The 21,459-nt window shown below is 38.5% G+C and overlaps 1 protein-coding gene across 1 annotated transcript in view; it reads right to left on the bottom strand.

Annotated features, from left to right (window-relative positions):
- Positions 1 to 4,432: 4,432 nt before the first annotated feature.
- Positions 4,433 to 21,459, bottom strand: part of LOC126281215 (katanin-interacting protein-like) — a 288,539-nt gene continuing 271,512 nt past the window's right edge. The window contains exons 14-15 of the mRNA XM_049979962.1: positions 10,946 to 11,088; positions 4,433 to 5,070 (exon numbers count right to left, since the gene is read on the bottom strand). Of these exons, the coding sequence (XP_049835919.1) occupies positions 4,935 to 5,070; positions 10,946 to 11,088 (279 nt within the window). The 3' untranslated portion in view covers positions 4,433 to 4,934. The remainder of the gene's footprint in view (positions 5,071 to 10,945; positions 11,089 to 21,459) is intronic.

The following is a 21,459-nucleotide window of genomic DNA, read 5'->3' as shown; positions in this document are numbered from 1 at the left end:
ATATTGTATTGTATCACGGTATGATATTTCATGAACATGAGAACAATAGTGTAGAAAAAAAGTCAAGCATAAAATAACTATTACATGAAACAATGACACACACACACACACACACACACACACACACACACACACACACACATATTATTATTTTTACTCCTACTAATGCAACTACACTAATTTATTTTCTTACTGTCTACCAGAATTGAAATTGAAATTTGTCAATGGAATAGAAGAAGTTATCCAAGAGAATGGTTTTAAATTAGATTTAAAACACGCTCTCCTATCTGTCAGACATTTTACATTATTGGGAAAATGATCATAAAATTCCGTTGGACTACTTTCTGAGCCACCAATACCTTTAATAATGAGTAATAAAAGTAATTTTTCCACCTTTGAAAATGGTGATGGATTATTTATGATAAATTTCATTAGAAAATATATTCATTGTGACAATGCAGTTAAAAAGGACAGCTCCTTGGAGAGGTACCTACATGACATCCGTGGATGAACACTACATTTTATTCTTGCTGCTCACTTTTGTACACTCAATACTTTCTTCCTAAGTGATGAGTTATTGGAGAAAATTATTCCATAACGCATTACTGAGTGGAAATAAGAAAAATGTGTCAGTAGGGTTCAAATGGCTCTGAGCACTATGGGACTTAACTGCTGAGGTCATCAGTTCCCTAGAACTTAGAACTACTTAAACCTAACTAACCTAAGGACATCAAACAGATCCATGCCCAAGGCAGGATTCAAACCTGCGACCGTAGCGGTCGTGTGTTTCCAGACTGTAGCAGCTAGAAGCGCTCAGCCACTCCGACCGGCGTGTCAGTAGGTTCATACATTTGTTTAAAGGATTAGCAATTATACAGAGAGCAAAAGTAACTAAACTTAGTTCTCTGAGAAGCTCAGTAACATGCTTCTTCCAGTTCAAGTATTCATCAGTATGAACATCCAAAAATTTGGAGCTTTCTACCCTATTTACTGACTGCTACTCATGTGCAACATCAATTGTTGGTATGACTTTTATTTGTTGTACAGAATTGAATGCAGTGTTTTTTTTTTTTTATTTATTTTGAGGAACGTCTAGTTTTCAGAGAACCACTAAATCATTCTTTGGAAAATATCATTTAGTAACTCTTCTGTCATTTTCTCACTAATGAGATTTATCATAAAACTGGCATCATCTGCAAAAAGTACTAATTTTGCTTGTTGAATGTTAAGTGGAAGGTCATACATATGTATAAGGAATAGGAGTGGACCCAAAATTGAACTCTGTGGAACTCCCTTTGTGATCTTTCTGCAGTCACTACAGTTTTCTATTTTTCTGATACTGTTGGGGGTTCTTCAGCAAAACATTTTACATTCAGTTTATTCAGTATGATTCAAACCAGCTGTGTGTAAAGCCATCAATTTCATACAACATGATTTTCTCAAATGGAAATGGAAATGCTGTGTGGCGAGGGCCTCCTGTTGGGTAGACCGTTCGTCTAGTGCAAGTCTTTTGAGTTGACACCACTTCAGCGACTCGCGTGTCAATGGGGATGAAGTGATGATGATAAGGACAGCACAACACCCAGTCCCTGAGCAGAGAAAATTCACGACCCAGCTGGGAATTGAACCTGGGCCATTAGGTGTGACACTCCATCGCACTGAGCACTCAGCTACCAGGGTCGGACATTTTCTCAAATAGAGTAACATGATCTACACAATCAAAGACCTTGCAAAGATCACAAAAATACCATCTACTGATATATTATTATTTAAGGCTTATACTATTTGATGAGTTAATATATAAATAACATTCTCATTCGAGAAATCCTTCTGGAATCCAAACTGTGATATGCTAAATAAATTGTTTCCATTTAAGTATGGGACTAATCACGAGTACATTACTTTTTGAATACTTTGGAGAAAAATGCATGTAAGGAAACTGGATGATAATTGCTTGAGTCTACCTTGCCACCTTTCTTATGAAAAAGTTTAACAATTGCATATTTTAACCTATCTGAAAAAAATCCCTGTGCCAGTGATGCATTGCATATATCACTGAGGACATTACTTAGTACACTGGAACAACTTTTCAGAATTCATCAGCCCCGCATTAGTCCCCCCCCCCTCCCCCCTCCAAGTGTATTAATTTCAATGGAGGATGTTGGTGCTACTTCTCATTGCTCAAAGTTTTATGGAATGACATTTTTAGTATATTCTCTTCCTTCTTCAACTGGAACATTTTATGCTATATTTATACTACATTTTGAAAGTGACTGTTGAAAGTACTTGCAATTTGTGAATTATCAGTCCCAACATTGTTATTTAGTTTAGTTGTTACAGAATCTGTCTGTTTTCCTGTTTGACAATGTCTCACATAGTTTTAATCTTATTACCTACATTATTTATTCTATCAGGACACACATACTTATGGGCATTTTAATGATTTTCCTTAAAATACTACATTATTTTTTGTAGCACGCAAGTGATGTCGGTTCTAGACTTACACTGACCATTACATAAATTTTCCTCTTCATCTTATTATGAGATTTTGATTTCCTTAGTTACCCATATGACTTACTTGTTTTTTAATGGAGCTTCTCGATAACATGCAGCCACAGCATCATCTGGGACAAGAACTGACTCACACTGCTCATCTCCCCTCTCTTTGCCTCATGTGTTCTTCCCTAGCCTCTCTCCACTTACATCTATCCAGATAACTACTTTTGACAATCAATGTTGTGTGTACTCTTCCTGGAAAAAGAGCACAAACCTGAAGGAACCACTCTCACATATACTCTCCTCTTTATGTCTCCCTCTTCACCACCACGTCCATGCCCTTTCACCCCCCTCCCACACCCCTTCCCTTCCCACTATCCCTGATAGGCACTACCCTCTGAACTCCTTTCATTTTTGTACAGCCACTGAGTCACCTGGCAAAAGACTAGCCTCAAACTCCTCTGCTATCCTCTTCCTTGCTTCATCCATCCTTCCCTATTCCCTCTCCATCCCCACTACCCAGGCAACTACTTTAGATAATTGATTTTCAATAAATAGTCCTGCTGCTACCATGTGTCCATGTGTGTAGAAGTTTGGGTATCTGTGGTGTGTGTGTGTGTGTGTGTGTGTGTGTGTGTGTGTGTGTGTGTGTGTGTGTGTGTGTTTTCTACTAGAAAAAGAGCAAGAGCTCAAAAGAACCCCTCTCCCTTAATCTCTACCCTCCTGTCTCCCTCTTCACCACCACCTTTCTCTCCTTTCTTCTTCCCCCTCAGTATCTGATACGGTATGCTCTACCTTCTGAACTCTACATCTTCCTGTGCAGCCGCTGAGTCATCTGGTGAAAGACCTGCATCACACCACCCAGTATCCCTTCCTTGTCTCATGTGAGCTTCCCTACCCCATCCCCACCTCCATTTAACCTGGCAACTACTTTCGATAATTGGTTCTTTCAATAACTGATTTTCAATAATCAGTTTCGCTGATACCACAAGCATGGACATTTGGGTGTCTGTGTGCTTGTGTGTGTATGTATGAATGTTTGTACTCCAACCAGAAAAAGAGCAAGAGCTCAAAAGAACTCCTCTCCCTCACTCTCTCCCCTCCCTGTCTCCCTCTTCACCACCACGTCCTCTCCTTTCCACCTCTCCCTCCTCCTCTTCGCCTTCTTGCTACCCCTGTTATGCTCTACCCTCTGATCTTTTCATCCTGTCATGCAAGTGCTGAGTCACCTGACAAAAGGCTTGCCTTACACTACCCATCCACCCCCTACTCACCTCAAGCATCCTTCCCTATCCCATTCTTCACCTCCGTCTTGCCATTTGTTTCTAAGCACCAGGCAGCAATCCTCTGTAGGTAAGTTGTTGCCTTTCCCTTATTTTATACATTTTTCCATCCAATAGTTTAAATGTTTTTTTTTAAAGGTTTAAATAATTTAATGGTGGATACTGTACGAAACATTGCCAAAAGTCAAGTCAGTTCCACACTCAGGAAATGAGCTTTGGGAACAGAATTGAGGATCCTGTATTGCCATCATGGACAAGGTCCTAATGAGGCAGTGTGCTGTTGCTTTCCTTGAACTGTTATTGAGAGTCAGGGGTCTCTCAGTGTGGAAGAGCATGCTGAGTACCTGTACAGTATACTGCAGTGTAGTGTCTTCGTGTCATGACAGGTTAGTTACTCCAATGAAGAAAAGTAATATGGAACGTGTGTCAAAGACTATTGCATGTATTCATATCTTAACTGTTTGTGTGTTGTTTTCTAATGAGAGACAGATAACCAATTCAGCATGTGGGTAAAGTGCGAAACACTCTCTAAAACCCCTCCAGGCTGACTGGTGTATCAAACCAATCATCATTAATATTATGTGTGGATTCAGTCTGAATCTGATTCTCTTGACTATTCCACATGCTGCTTGTTCAACTGTACTGAAAATAGGTTTGATTTTTTTTCTTTCCGTTTTTGTCTTTATTTAAAAAAAATGTAACAAAGTGTTTCTAATTTGTTACAGCTTTTCTGACTACTTGGGATTCAGAAATTTGTGGAAGAATCAGTCTGTAAAAATCACCATAATACATTTAAATTTAATTCAGCTCGTAAATATGTGTACATTTTGCAATTACTATGTAACATTTTCAGCTTGCTTCGGGCTGAATATATTCACATAAAATACTTGAGTTCATTTGCTCATTTTGGTAGTGTTTACTCCCTAATAGAAAAACACACATATACATATATATATAAGTTTCTAACTGAGAAAACTTGGCTGTTTCTCTTCCTGAAGATTTATGAGTAAGGCACATACTGAAGTGAATACTTACAAATGGATACATGCGATTCCAGAATGTGTGGAACACAAACCTCAACAAACAAAAATACCCAGACAATTCTTCACAGAAGAAATAAACAGCTGCTGCACACTTAACCAGATCAGTTGGCCTCTAATCTTCCATTTCCCTGTGGATGATAGAGGTCACAGGCCGGAGTGATGGGTCGGCAGAGGTACAAGAACTTCCTCCTGATGTTACTCGTTTATAGTCATTTAGAAGACGAACATGATGGCCATGGCCTTTATGTCTGCAAAATGAAAAGAGCTTTCTGAAAATATATTTGAGATTCTATTGACCATTTACAGTGTGAAATTTCCATTTACAGAAGCAGATAATTCATGATTATTGTTGCCAATAATGAGAACACAAGTTAGTATTCTCTAAAATGTTTCTAATGAATATATCCGACAAAAAAGCTGGCACAACAGATTTGTCGGATTCATAATGTATCCCAGCTCTAGTATAGTGAGTAAGGGTACACCAATAAATGGATACACCAATAAATCATTAAATATGTATGCATTTACATCGCATCATTAATAAGACTCATAGTTGGAGCTCAAATTAAAGGTGTATCAGGACAGAAATGGAAATCAGTTGTGTATTTTTCAAAGGAATTATTGTAGGATTTGCCTTTATCAATTTAGGAAATTATGGAAAATCCTAATCTGAAAGGTCAGGTGTGGATTTCAGCTAGGCTCCAGCCAAGAGACTGTCAAGGGCGCCATTACACCTGGATGGATGCGTTTATACTCTAGAACCTCTAAAACACCACAAAGATACAGGAATAAAAATTAAATTTTCATTGATTTTGTATTTGGTACATGTCTCTAATTCAAATATTCATGAAAATAAAATAGAAAGAAACTTCCACATGGGAAAAATATATTAAAAACAAAGATTCCAAGACTTACCAAGCGGGAAAGTGCCGGTAGATAGGCACAATAAATAAAACACAAACACACACACAGAATTTCGAGCTTTCGCAACCGGCGGCTGCTTCGTCAGGAAAGAGGGAAGGAGAAGGAAAGAGGAAAGGATGTGGGTTTTAAGGAAGAGAGTAAGGAGTCATGGACGGATGTGTGAAGCTGGCCATTGGACTCCACATCAAACCCACCAACAAGCAACAGTACCTACATTATGACAGCTGCCACCCATTCCATATCAAACGGTCCCTTCCCTACAGCCTAGGCCTTCGTGGCAAACGAATCTGCTCCAGTCCTGAATCCCTGGACCATTACACCAACAACCTGAAAACAGCTTTCGCATCCCGCAACTACCCTCCCGACCTGGTACAGAAGCAAATAACCAGAGCCACTTCCTCATTCCCTCAAACCCAAAACCTCTCACAGAAGAACCCCAAAAGTGCCCCACTTGTGACAAGATACTTCCCAGGACTGGATCAGACTCTGAATGTGGCTCTCCAGCAGGGATACGACTTCCAAAAATCCTGCCCCGAAATGAGATCCATCCTTCATGAATTCCTGCCCACTCCACCAAGAGTGTCTTTCCACCGTCTACCTAACCTTCGTAACCTCTTGGTTCATCCCTATGAAATCCCCAAACCACCTTCCCTACCTTCTGGCTCCTACCCTTGCAACCACCCCCGGTGAAAAACCTGTCCTATGCACCCTCCCACCACCACCTACTCCAGTCCTGTAACCCGGAAGGTGTACACGATCCAAGGCAGAGCCACGTGTGAAAGCATCCACGTGATTTACCAACTGACCTGCCTACACTGTGACGCTTTCTATGTGGGAATGACCAGCAACAAACTGTCCATTCGCATGAATGGACACAGGCAGACAGTGTTTGTTGGTAATGAGGATCACCCTGTGGCTAAACATGCCTTGGTGCACGGCCAGCACATCTTGGCACAGTGTTACACTGTCCGAGTTATCTGGATACTTCCCACCAACACCAACCTATCTGAACTCCGGAGATGGGAACTTGCCCTTCAATATATCCTCTCTTCTCGTTATCCACCAGGCCTCAATCTCCGCTAATTTCAAGTTGCCGCCACTTATACCTTACCTGTCATTCAACATCATCTTTGCTTCCACACTTCCGCCTCGACTTACATCTCCGCCCATACTCTTTGCCTTTAAATATGTCTGCTTGTGTCTGTGTATGTATGGATGGATATGTGTGTGCGTGCGTGTGTGTGTGTGTGTGTGTGTGTGTGTGTGTGTGTGTGTGTGTGTGTGTGTGTGTGTGAGTATATACTTATCCTTTTTTCCCCAAAGGTAAGTATTTCCGCTCCCGGGATTGGAATGACTCCTTACGCTCTCCCTTAAAACCCACATCCTTTCATTTTTCCTTTTCCTTCCCTCTTTCCTGACGAAGCAGCCGCCGGTTGCGAAAGCTCTAAATTCTCTGTGTGTGTTTGTGTGTTTTATTTATTGTGCCTATCTACCGGCGCTTTCCCGCTTGGTAAGTCTTGGAATCTTTGTTTCAAATATTCATGAGTGTGATTGGTTATTTAGTGACATATTTCATCATCTTCAATCATGATTTGTGGATTATTTCAGTTTTCGTTAGTCTTAAGTGAAAAATTAAAATTAGGAAATTGAGCAAGTTCTTAAATTATTCCACTGATGTAAATTGTCTACATCAAGTAAAGTGGCTTAGACAGACCACCCCATAAATATCCAGAATGTGTAAATACAGAACTAGTTCTTGAATTACTCCACTGACCTAAGTTCTCTACACCAAGTTAAGTGGCTTAGACAGGCCACCCCACAAATATTCAGAATGTGTAAATACACAGTCCAGTCACATTAATGTGACCATCTCTCAAAAGCCTGAATAAACTCCCTTTTGCCATGCAGAAATGCAGGAAGAGAGTCAATGAGGTTCTAGAAGGTACTGAGAGGGATGTGGAGGCATGCCGACTACAATGCCATGGCGAGCAGCATTAAGTTCCTTGGTTGATGATATATGACTCAAACAGCCCGACTGACATAGTCCCACAGATTCTCAACTGGGTTTTAATCCGGGGAGTTTGGTGGCCAGGGAGCACGGTAAACTCATTCTGGTGTATGTACATACACTGCGAGCTGTGTGACATGCTGCATTGCCTGCTACTAGATGCCATCGTGACAAAGAAAAAAGAATCTTGTAGGGGTGTTTATGGTCCCCAAGGATAGATGCATACTGCTGTTGATCCACTGTGTCTTCCAGGATGGCAAGACCACATAGAGAATACCATGAAAACATTCTCCAGACCATAACGCTCCTTCCTATGACCTGGGCCCTTTTGACAATTATTGCATCGCTGTACATACCGACACTCATTGGTCCAATGGAGCATAAAATGTGATTCAGCTGAAAAGTGCACCTGTCACCCATCAGTGGATGTCCTGTTGCAGTACTGGCATCCAACTCCAGCCATCATTGCTGATAAACAGCAGTCAGCATGGCAATGTACCACATGTATGGCTTTGCAATTCACGTATCCAGTGATCTAAATATGGCAATATAACTTTTCTGAACGAGCAATCAGGGTTTCTATCAACTATGATCTGAACAATAAAACTTCTATTTTGGAAGCTTTTTTACATGGTATAAAGATTGCTCTACTTCTGACAATGACAGGTAATTACAGTAAAGTACATAAAATTGTAACACTACCCTGTTCCTTTGGAGTAATGACAATTCTCACACTATGGATAGTATATATCTGACTTATTACTATGTACTTGTTAAAAGGATTCTTATACAATAGTAGAAGATGAACATCCTAACTACACCAACATGAAAGAAGTTTTATTCAAATATTACGCAAGTTGTATACTTTGTAGTCGTAAATAAATGAACCGACTGTTGTGGAGACCAACTTGGACAACATTGTGAGCACACCAAACAAAAATTTGGGCACCCCAAAAAGACATCATGCTAATGATGTGAAACAGCACAAGTAGTACAGATAATGGATTCAGCTTGGTGAGGAATTGTGTCCACTAGATTCTTCCAGTATGTCCCGGCCACAGAAATCCATTTTGTTTTAATCTGATGTGTGAACTCTAAACAACATCAGGAAACAGCAAAATCACTAAACATAAACATCTTCCTCCCCACAAAAACCCAGACTGCTCTCTGCAGTCATGAATCTGACAGCTTGGGTGCGCCAGAAAAAGTTTTCTGTGTAGCATTAATGTTTCTTGCCACCGCTCCAATGGCACTTCAAGTAGCCCCAAGTGGGAGAAGGCACTGCCCTTACTCAACTCAAATGCACATTCGCATGAGCCCGCTGGCAACTGTTCAAAATGAACATAACATAAACACTTGGGACTTCACGCTCATTGGAAGCAGTCTGCTGTTATGAAATATTCCATAGGCTTCATCCTGAAGCCTTTGACACATTTTGCTGTTTATCTGTTCAGTGAAAACTACAAAAAATTAACAAAAGACTAAAACAATGAAAAATTCCCAGAATTCAACAAAATTCCTGGGCTTTTCCTGGATTTCCTGGTTGTCCTGGAACTTATACACCCTGGATACACACTCTCCATCCCGTCTGATGTCTCCTCAATTTCTAGTGCAGCAGCTAGAATTCATGTCAACAGATCTTCCTCTGTCTCTTCCTCTGTCTCTGTAGGGACCTCATAAAACTAACTTTGCACACGACCCCACAAAAAGTAGTCTGTAGGAGTTAAATCCAGACCATTTCGGCCTATCTATCATTCACCATACCATCTGTTGAGATGTCTGCGAGCCATAGGTGAGAACTGAGACGGTGCACAATCATGCTGAAACCGCATTTCCTGACAGATATTCAGTGGCAAAGCTTCCAAAAATGAGTCCAATGTCATAGGCAAATCAAGTATGCAGGATTAATTAGGTTGAGTGGAAGCAGATACGGCCCAATGACATGACCCTCCAAGAAGACCAGCCCGCACGTTAATACAAACTGATGCTGAAATCCCTGAAAATGCATGGCACGAGGGTTTTCTTCTGCCCAGACATAGCTGCTTCGTGAATTCAGAACACAGTCCCTAGTGAACTTACTTATATCTGTGAACAGAACTCAACGTGGAAACAGTTGTGCATCGATGCAGTGCAGGAATCAAATGAAATAGGCAATGCATTGTGGAAAATCAGCTCGACCCATAGTAAGTGGTATGGATGTAATTGTTGCTCACATGGAAGGTCCCAAACAATACTATCTAGCACTCACTGCACACACAATTTTTCAAGTACTCAATGCCGGGTTCTCTTCAATGCAATGCAATATGTCTTCTTCCAATTCGGGTGTGCAGCATTGCTGTGGAGCAACACAGTCGTGCCTTCTCACAGTGAAGGTACCTGTCTCTCACAGCCACTGTGTAACTTGGGAAAAATGTTTGTGCGATGGTGTGCTCCGAGGTGGAAAACTTTTGTGATACAGCTGACCAGCAGCTCCTCCCTTACCTCGAGCTTTGCTATAGACAAGGAGCATGTCTATGTATTCCCAAAATATGTACCAAACCATGTTTACTATATCAGAGACACACAGGCATTGAATAGGTCTCATAGCAAGGCATGTTTAAGTGACAACGGATGACTGTCTGAAGTAGTACACACCATTTTCTCTATCCTACTGTATACCATGGCAAGCATCTCTAAGACTTTTTTCTTTCCCTCAGCACACATGAACGCATTACACATCTGAATTGAAATATTCGTAGAATGAAAATAGCACTTTTCTGTACATGGGTCCCTATTCAAAATGTTAAGTATTCACTCCCATCTACAAGTCCTTGAACTTTGACATGAATATTTCTGAACACTGTGTATATCTGAACGAAGTTCGGCCGTCAGTTTGACAATTGTTTTTATTTTGCTTACTGGCGTCACAGATTAATCTGTCATGTTCAGAAGCCCACAAAACTTGGGATACTAAGTAAAGTTTTGTAATACACATCTTATAGTTTACATAAATGTGCGGCCAAATTCTAATGATTTATACTATCCCAAACTTTGTAGGCTTCTGAAGATAACAGATTAATCTTTTAAGCCAGTAAAGCAAAATAAAAATAACTGATGACTGAATTTTATTCTGAAACATAAATGTTGAGTTGTGAATACTGATGTACAGTTTACTTATTTGCTCAAGAATAAATGTCTAACTCAAAACTCACCTGACTTCTGTGCTTTGTTCTTGACTAATTAAATCCGTATTCAACGTAAACAGGACAGTGCGATATGGAACTCTTGATGATCCTTGTAAATGTGATGCCTGGTCAAGTTCACCATTGTAAACTAGAAGATCATCTACCAATACCTAGAAAAAAAATTTGAATTATATTGAGTTGCTGTACAAATGCCATATTATTTATAACACAAACACTGGTTTAACATATTTTAATACCAGCCTCACTTAAAAATTTTGCATAAAATGACCCTGTATAAAATGTATCAGAATTATTCTGAAAATTATGAGACTTAATGGGAATTCTGGACTTTTGGAAAACTTAATTTCTCATATTTTTGAAGTAGTCTCCACTAAGGTACATATGCAAATACTTCCTTTTAAACCAGTCAGAAAAAATTAATACAATAAACTTCTACTCAAGCTTGTTCTTGTATGTTTCACTTTGTATATTTTGATAAATTTAGGAAGAAATACTCCTAAATAACAATTTACAGTTACTGTCCTCTCTTCTTCATACATTACTGGGGAGCTGTTCCAATTTACAATCTTAACAGTGTACAGTAGCTTATTAATCACCGTACCTAAGTTCTCTACATGTTTTGTTTGGATGAGCTCCATGAATTGCCACATTACCTCTGGCTCACGTTAATATATCCATACTTTACCACCAGATATGATAATGACTAGTGATTTTCAAATGCTGGGATTGAACCTGGCATCTGTAATCTACAATAATTTCTCAGATGAATGGCTAGGCAGTTATCACAGACAGACACAACATTTTGACAACAGGACGAATTGTCATCACCAGACAAGTTGATACACTGATATCGATAGTTGGAAGTGATGCCATCTTACACTTGTGGGATCCTAACCCCTCCCAGAGATGGCACCGATGAACCAGATGTCTTAAGTTTCCACACCAATACTTTGCTTGGTTCACTGTCACACGGACCAACATCCAGTAATCCCACTGACCACCACTTCACTCTACTGTTAGCACTGGGCTCCCTAGGTTTAGCGTCAGCAAAAATAAGAAGTCTTTGGCCAAACAGTGTTTATATTTTCATTGTCAATAAAATTCTTCTGGGTTAGAGACCGCATTGTCATTTATAAAATTCCAACGTTTCGGCGTAAAAATTATCAACCATCCTGACACAGAAGTACAAGACAAAATAACTAAAGAACACGGCTATGTGCAAATGAAGGGTAAAGTTTTGTCACACCCATAACACTTCTTCACGATTTTTTTAGCAGGTTGGATGTAAAATTAAGAGCTAAAATTTTTACAGGAACTTTATAACATGCTATTCTATTCACTAAATTAAAGTTAGCCTTACTCTGACACCTGAAGTACAAATAAATATAACTTTACGCATGAAAAATGTGACAAAATGTCACACCCGCAACAGTGGAATGACCCACTGGTTCATATGAGAAGGTTTACGTTAATACTATGTCCTCTTTCCTTCTGACTGAAACTTGCAAAACTGCGCTACAGCAAATTATCTTCCATTTAAAGTAACACGGTGTTATGTTAGGGTTCATTGTATTCAGATGAGGTAGGATTTATTCTAATTAGTCTTTCTCATGTGGCAAAATTGCAAACATGTTGTGCATGTAGCAGAAAAGAGCAAGTGTGCTATCATGAAACTGATTTCAGTGCTACCTATTCAAAGGGATTCACATACAGAATCGCAACAGTAGGGCAGATGAGGCTGTTCTCTTATATCTTAGACTGTTCATGCAGATCTACATCGTGCAGGGGAAACCTTTGGTGACCCACAGGCCTGATTCACATACTTGCATAAGCTCAGGGGCTGCCTTCTCACACAAAAGCACTGTTCCAAGCACATAAAGTCAAAACTCTAGTCTGTGAGGTTAATGTTTATGGGATAACACACCAATATAAATGGTACCCCTTTCCTGAGATGTGACACTAGCAAATTACGCCTCAACATACGCATTTTTTAGAGTACCTTCATTTTTTGTTCACCTGGAATTTCTTCCATGGGCCAGATGCGGCTTGTGCACCACTATTTTCTGCCCATGATCTACAGCAATATCCGACAAGTGACCTGATGGTGTATGGCAGAGGGTACTTCTTGTACCAATAACTGGTACCCATTTCCTTGTTCCATTCGCAATAAGCATGCGGGAAGAATGATTGTCAGTATGCCTTTGTTTTACCTCTAATTTCTTGAATTTTCACATGTGGTCATGGAGGAAGTAATACGTTGTCTAATTCTTCCAGAAAGAGCTCTCTCGAAATTTCAATAGTACACATTTCTCTGACGTACAATGTCTCCTTTAGCGTCTGCCATTGGAGTTCGTTAAGCATATCCGTGATGTTCCGTGTCGACTAAATGTTCTTGTGATGAAATGCACTGCTCTTCATTGGATCTTCTCTACCTCTTCTATCAGTCCTACCTCGTATTGGTCCCAAACTGATTAACAATACTCAAGAATCAATCAAACTACAAAAGGTATGTCCAGATAGGGCAGTGTCTCATTAAGTCTGTCATGTCATTGAATTTCTCACCAATTTTGTTGAGAGGCAATCATATACATGAATTTATTTTTTTATATAGTCTCCACTTCCACACGAACACTTTGACAGTGGCATCAAATCAATGTCCTCCGATTGCTTCCTTCACTGGTCCAACAAATGAAAATCACAGAGTGATAAGCGAGGATGGTTTGATGTGGTTCAGAACAATTCCTGAATCTTTTGTTGAGTTCCAGTAGCTGAGTGGGGTCAAGCATTGTCATGAAGTATGATAACATGCCGGATTGGAAATGCACCCCTTTTCTGACAATATGCAAGATTTGTTTTGTCCAAAAGTAGGCAATAGTACACAGTAAGAGTAATCACAGTATGATGTTCAAGAAGAAAACTGATGAGACTAATTCCTTTAAAATAAAAAAAGACCGTTGCAGGAACTTCCTCATGGAGAGATAGCTTTTAGTTCTGACAGGTGCAGATTCATCTTTTTTGTGGCATTTGATGCAGCTTTTTTTCAATTTGAAGGTGTAATGGTGCACCCACATTTCGTCGCAGATCACAATCAGGCACAAAAAATGTTTCCCTTCATTTGGTTGCGTGTCAGTAGCCATTTGCCCACCATGATACAATGAAATTTGTGCTCTGCAGTGAGAGAACAAGGCACCTACCTTGCAGACACTTTCCGAAATTCAAGGTTGTCAGTAATGATCATTTGAGCACTACTGTAACTCATGCCAACCTCAGTAGCAATTTCAATAACTGTTATTTGGTGATTGTTCTTGAATGGGCTGGCTAAAAATGATAATATTTTGCTCAGTCATGCTGATTCTCAGGTGATGTCTGTGAGCTGCACTCTCAACTGTTTCTCATCTTTGTAGAAACTGTTTACACCATGTGTACATGTAAATCTTTTTCAGAGTGTTGTGCCCTAACTGTGCTGCAAGTATTTTCAAAATTTCACACAATTTTATGCCCTCTGTTGTGAGAAACTTGATTATAATGAGTTGCGCAAAAGATGAAGGTACCTCATGCTACAACACTGTGATTCTAAATAAAGAAACAGTACGGCAAAATTCTAGCTGTGGAGAACAATCACTGGAAATCAAAGCAACAATGAGCAGATACCGAACCAGTCTCCAGTTACAGAAAGGCGCATAAGGTGAAAATTCTGGTATATCTATGATTCACCCTTGTAAGTCTAAATTATTGGAGCTGGTATATGAAGTCCAACAGGTTGTGAATGTGGCTTTACATTTGTTAACATATAACTGGGTCTGTTCAGCTACTTGGCAAGGCATGTTGGATCCCAATATAGCTGATTACTGGACCAAGTAGTACACTTTAATTGTGGTTCTGGTAAGTTCATATACTCTTGACGGCATGTATTCTTGTTACTTCTCAATAGCCTCAATTTGTAGACCAAATGGCCAGTGCAGTTTCAGTACTTTGTAAGGGTACTAATGTGTGTTTAGAATATTATGGAGGTACAAGCAGAACAACAGTAGCGTTGGCAATAGGTATAACTGAGTAATCATTAATAGTTTCAAATATAAGGCATTGAGATAGGTTTGCGTATTATTAGTTATTTATTTGTAGGATTCTGGGTTTGTTATTTTATGTTTTGAGGTGCTCCAAGAGCATCATGCAGCGATGAAAGACTTCAATTCAATATGCTTATGTCATTGTCAGTAATTCCTTGGAGTCTGCAGTGCTGTGCACCTCACTATGGAGCCTGACTGTGGTGAAATTCCATAGCTTGAGCTTTATAACATTTCAAGGTCTCTCTGTGAACGCACTGTATGAAAGAAGGAAACGGTCAATAGCGAACTATCATGTTTTGTATGCCAAGAATTTGAGTTGCTAAATGTTCACATTGTAAATGTGATAATAGTCAAAATTTAGTTCTGTGTGTTGGATTTGACCATGTGGAATTAATTATGCGTGAAATAGGAAGAAATCTGTCTTGGCAGCAGCAATAAACATGAGATTGCCTGGCACATAAACAAGAATTAAGGAGCTGTCACTAAGAGGTATTTAGGGTATTTAGCTGAAAATAACTACTTTGATTAAACTCAGTCATCTCTAATAGATTAATTATCAACTGCAACAGATATTTCCATGCTAACATCAAGTTAAACTATACCAAGAAGAGCTGTGACTATGTGTGCATCCACCCACCACTACACCCACATGTACCTCAATGGCGGTTGGCAGCATTCAACGAGAACCCTCCCTTAGTCGTCCAATGTCACATTGCAACACACTGCTCCAACAACTGGGGCACTAGCATAAGCAGTTACAGTGCCAATTTAGAACACAGACAACTGTCTGATTGGTCATACTGTAAACAGTGATGTGTAACGTTGTGTCAACCAGTTATATACAACTTTTGCAGGAGTTAACTAAAGGGAAGTGTACAAGATACAAAATATCCATTTGCAGACATTTATTAGTATTAATTAAATATTGGTACTTATACATTTTTAGTACTTTCCTCAGTAAATATGGCTCTCAAAGACAAGCAAATAACAGTCAAAGGAGTTATGTAAACATTCATGCAACATTTTGGCCAATTAACCAAACAAATCAATTATATATTTTCTAAAACAGATACCAGGTTCAATCAAATGGAGGATAAAATGTCTCAAATCAATGGTAGGATGGATCATTTGGAACACAGATTAGACATAGGATTCAAACATGTTGAAGAAATAGATATATAACTAGAAATTGTACAAAATAAACTAGGTAGCAAATTCGAACATATACAGGGTAGTCCACTGATAGTGGCCGGGCCAAATATCTCACAAAATAATCAAACAAAAAAACTACAAAGAACGAAACTCGTCTAGCTTGAAGGGGGAAACCAAATGGCACTATGGTTGGAACGATAGATGGCGCTGCCATAGTTCAAATGGATGTCAACTGCATTTTTTTAAAATAGAAACCCCCATTTTGTATTACATATTCATGTTAGTACATAAAGAAATATGAATGTTTTAGTTGGTTTCCCCCTTCAAGCTAGACAAGTTTCGTTCTTTGCAGTTTTTTCATTTGACACTTATTTCGTGAGATATTTGACCTGGTCACAATCAATGGACTACCCTGTGCAAGCTTTTAAATTAACAAAGGGTGAGTTAGTTATGATTTCAAAATGAACAACATGAAAAAGAACTTACTGACGTAGTATATCGTTATAATACCATTCGATTTCATCGTTCACCACTGTACCAATAGGAGGAACTACTATACTGAATAACACTGAGCACCCTAATAATAACATACAAGTAACCCATATAAATAACAATAATTAAACTCAGACTGCAAAAGTCAGGAAGAAAGGAAACGACCTTAAGATGAGTCAACTAGAAATAAATTATATTACAATTCATGTGAGGACTTTACAACTATATTTTAAAAGCAAAAGTCAAAATCAAAAATTTCCCAATTTTAGACCATCTGGTGATGTACAACCTATGTTATTTTTAAAAACTTTTAAGACTATGTAGCCAGACACTTAGACTGACCTGTTAAAATTATATTTGTGGTAAGTCATACAATAGCAGACGCAATACAATGGGACATGCTAAAATTAGATGACTTGAAAATATATAATGACGTTGAGGTCAAATTTATGTCAAAGTACATGAGTGAAGGAGCTCCTAATTAAACAAGGCTATGTAGAAGTGACAATCAAAAAGTTTCAGTTTGAAGGCATTGCTGCAGCATACATGCAAAACAGCGTGTGGTATGAACAATTGTGTAATACATCAAGACAAGATGGAGAGGTAAAAGACAATAATAATGATAATATAACAATAATACAGAATGGGAAAACAATAGGCTTCTGAGGAAGCATTCAGTCTCTAGAAGCAAATGAAAAAGGGCCACAACTAATCAATTCACATTTAATAAGATACAATAGTGCAAATAATGTCATAGATGAGATCTCAGAATAAAATAAACTGCCAATTAAGGAACAAGTCAACCAACACTTAAAAGGCACAACAGGAAACATGCCAGTAAATACAATACTAGGCTCAGGCAGTGATGTGTGCACGATAGACCAGAGCTTTCTGGAACACAATACAGTAGTATTCAGTATATATTCCTTCAGCTTCTAGTAACTGGACTCAAAATAAAAGGAATCACAGGAACCTTTTGCAAACCAGCACAAACAGGATTTTTAGTAAAATTCAGTGTCAAGGGATATATATTTGATTACCCCAAAAAGTTGTACTATACTTTAAGAGTGGCTAGATAATACTTCCTCATATGAAAGGCAATGAAATAGTAACACTACATTTTGAACAAGTTTGTTCACATTTATAGTAGAAACTAGTGAGTCGGTGCATAAGATCATGACGTTCTTTCATAAGACACATAACAGAGACTTTAGTCATCAATAACATACTATTCTTCACTATTTACAAGAGCCTGCCAATGCTGGGAACACTTTTAGATTCTGCAGTTAAAGAAATCACATAATTTTGAGGCGAAGGACTCATCGAGACATGTTCAGAGCACATTTTCATCCAAAAAGGAAGTTCCATGAAGGTTATTCTATAGATAGTGAGAGTGAAAAAGGTAGAATTCTGAGGAAACAAGATCAGGTCAATAAGGTGTGTGCTGGGTGACTTCCCAAACCAATCCCTGAAAAGTGTTTTTTGTCAGTCTAGTGAAATGTAGGTGGGCATCACCAAGGAGTAACATCACTTCATGCAGTCTTCCTGGTCATTGTTCTTGTATTGCGTCTGCAAGACATCTCAGGTGTTGACAATAAATGTCAGTAGTGATGGTTACACCTTGGGGAAGCAATTTGTAATACACCACACCACTGCTGTTCCACCAGATGCGTGACATTTTCATTTGTGGATGTGCACAGGTCTTTGTAAGGGAAGTTGCTACTTTGTTTGGGCTCAACCATTTCTTTCTTTTCCTTATTTTAGCATAAAGACACCATATTTTGTCACCAGTAACAATATAGGGTAGGAATGGTCGTTGTTGTTCATGAGCCAACTGATGATAAGCAAGCACAGAGGCACAGCTGGCCAGATGCTGATTTTTGTGATTCTGGCTCAGAACTTGTGGTACCCAAACACCCCATTCTTCAACCTCTCCCATCACATAGAAATATTGCATAATGGTTGAATGATCACAATGATCACATTTGTCAGTTCTTGAGTACAGTGATGTGGATCATTGTAGATTAAGGTGTTTAAACGATTTTCACCAAACTCTGAATGTCTTACTGAACATGGAGAGTAACTAGTGTCAAAACACTCCTCCTTAAAAGGAGAAAACTATTTTCTTGGCATTCTCTGTCCCATGGCATTATCCTTATACACACTGCAAATATTTCTGGCTACCTCCATGCTGTCACCCTCTATTGAACTCAAACAGAAGAATATGTTGGGTATGCTCCAATTCCTCTACTTATTACTTCGTTTTCTAGTGTCCACAGCTCCACTCACTATCTACAAATGACAAAAGACAATATATGAACTCAGATACAAAGTGAGGTACAAATAAAAAAAAATACTATTGATAAATAAACCCACAGCAACCAGAATACCAAGTGCAAAACAAAAATGCTACAAACTTATGAACCAAACTAATATTTTACATGGTTATGACAAAAGTGATACAAAATATTATAATGTGAAAATAACTGAAGGGAGCACAATTTATAATATGAGTAAAACAACAGGACTAGGAATAAATTAGAAAGCAAATATGACACCCTTACTCCCTACACACACTGACATTTTCTCAATGAGGCCAGGAGTCAGCAAAGATTTACTCTATTCATTAAAGATAAAAGAACAGAGCAATTTTATGTAAAGGCATACTCAATAACTGAAGCAACAAAAGAGTCAGAACAAGAGGAAATTAGTAGACTCATTTCATGGAACGTTCTGAGTATCCTGACACTTGTTATAACATTCTGTTGGTTGTGGTTAAAAAACCTGATGGATTGGTGTGACTGATATTTGACGGGAAAAAGAGTTAATAAAGTAATTGAGTCAGAAAGGAACAGACCTTTCATTACCTAGTAACAAAGTTTTTGGGAATAAAATATATTATTACCATGAATTTGACTGCTGGATACTGGCAAATTCCATTAAAAATAGAATCAAGAAAATATACTGCATTCCTTGTCAAAGGAAGATCATATTATTTCAAAGTTTCTGTTTCAATGTTTGTCAGAGGTTTAGATAAAACCATAGACTTCTAGACTTTAATGAATGTTCATGATATAATGATCATATCCAGAGCCTGGGCTGAATGTCTTCAGACTTTGGAACTTTTCACTAGATTACACTCACAAGGAAAAACAATTAAACTTTCAAAACAACAGTCTGGTACAAGTGAAGTCAAATTTTTAGGCCATATAGTGAATACTGAAGGGATAAAACCAGATCCAAGCAGACTGGATGAATTAGATCAGTGTCTGGAGCCATCAAATAAGAAAGAATTCAAATCATCCTCAAAATTGTAGGATTTTATATGAAATGTATACCGAATGCCATACTAAACACACCACACATGATGGCCCTGTTCAAACAGAACATACCTTGCCAATGGATGCAAGATTTCAGTATAGAATTCAATAGAATTAGGGACAGATGGGCATAAGCACTATTATTAATTCACCCAAACTTTGACCGATGTTTCCACTTGGTGACAGATGCCTTGGACTATGGTTTAGGAGAGACAAACATGCCATGGAATAGATCACTACCCAGTTATGTTCAGAAGTCAAATGCCAACACATAAGAAAAGGAATTATGCAATTACTGAAAAGGAAATATTAGTCATTGTATGGTTGCTTAGAAAATTTAAAGATTTGTTGTATGGATACAAGAAACTAATTCACACTGGCCACAGCCTTTACAATTAAATGAAGATGTGTGGGATAGAGGCAATTTTGCAATATATTTCCTAAAAATAAATAAATAAGAAAAGGACATTAGATTACTTTGTCATAACTTAAATACTGCACAGTACCAGTATGACATGTTAAATGCACATATACATAATTCAGAGCAGAATCTGGAGGAGAACAATACCCACTGGAAGATCCACAAAAACAACTGAGAGAACAATTGGTTACTGTGCATTCCTTAAAGTAGTGTTAAATTACTGAGATTGTACTTACACTTAGGCTATTCCCATTCTTTGCCCAAGAAATGCATAATTTATATGAGGAAATACTGTTATATTACAAATATGCCCTGAGAAATTAAGAGAATATTGAGATCCTGTGAAGCATGTCAGAAGTAAAAATACAAACTCTGAAGACACACACCATGCTATACCCACTAATAAGAAAAGCATCATGAGATTTATGGCTGTGGACTTTCACGGTCCACTGCATACATGGCAGGAAGATATGGCGTACATCTTCACTATTTTAGAGTGCAAAAGTAGCTGAATCATATACTTTAAAAAGGGCTACAACCAACAGCACAACATTGAAATTGAGAATAGATTACTTCAAGCATGTAGAATGACCTAAGACTCTCTATCTGACAAAGGTAAACAGTTTATGGAGTTTCCAACTTGGGAAAATGTGAATCACGTCTTAATCTATCAGCAGAAAGGATCATGCTGAATTAGGTAGGCTGTGTCGGACATCTTGCACAAACAAGGATTCTAAATGGGCGCACCTAGTGGGAGACTTGGAAAAGGTAATAAATGAACTGCCCCACTCTGTCACTCAAGTTTCTCCAGTAGAGCTTTTAGGATTACAAACAAAAGGATACCAGTATTAAAATGTACTGATGGCCCAAATAAAATGAGTGTACCCAACTTGTGTCAGGCATTAGTATTACAGTTTCTTTAATCAAAGAAGGAAAAATAAATGGGTAAGCGGTACTCCAATACTATATACAGTACAAGACCTGGTTCTAGTTAAAAACTTTAACCACAATTCAAAGAATTAATAGTTAATCAGTAAGTTTTACCACTTGTACAGGACCTCAAGTGGT

The sequence above is a fragment of the Schistocerca gregaria genome, chromosome 7 (assembly GCF_023897955.1).
Source record: "Schistocerca gregaria isolate iqSchGreg1 chromosome 7, iqSchGreg1.2, whole genome shotgun sequence".
NCBI lineage: Eukaryota > Metazoa > Arthropoda > Insecta > Orthoptera > Acrididae > Schistocerca > Schistocerca gregaria.
The sequence above is the reverse complement of the archived record's forward strand: the minus strand, read 5'-3'. Positions and strand labels throughout refer to the sequence as shown.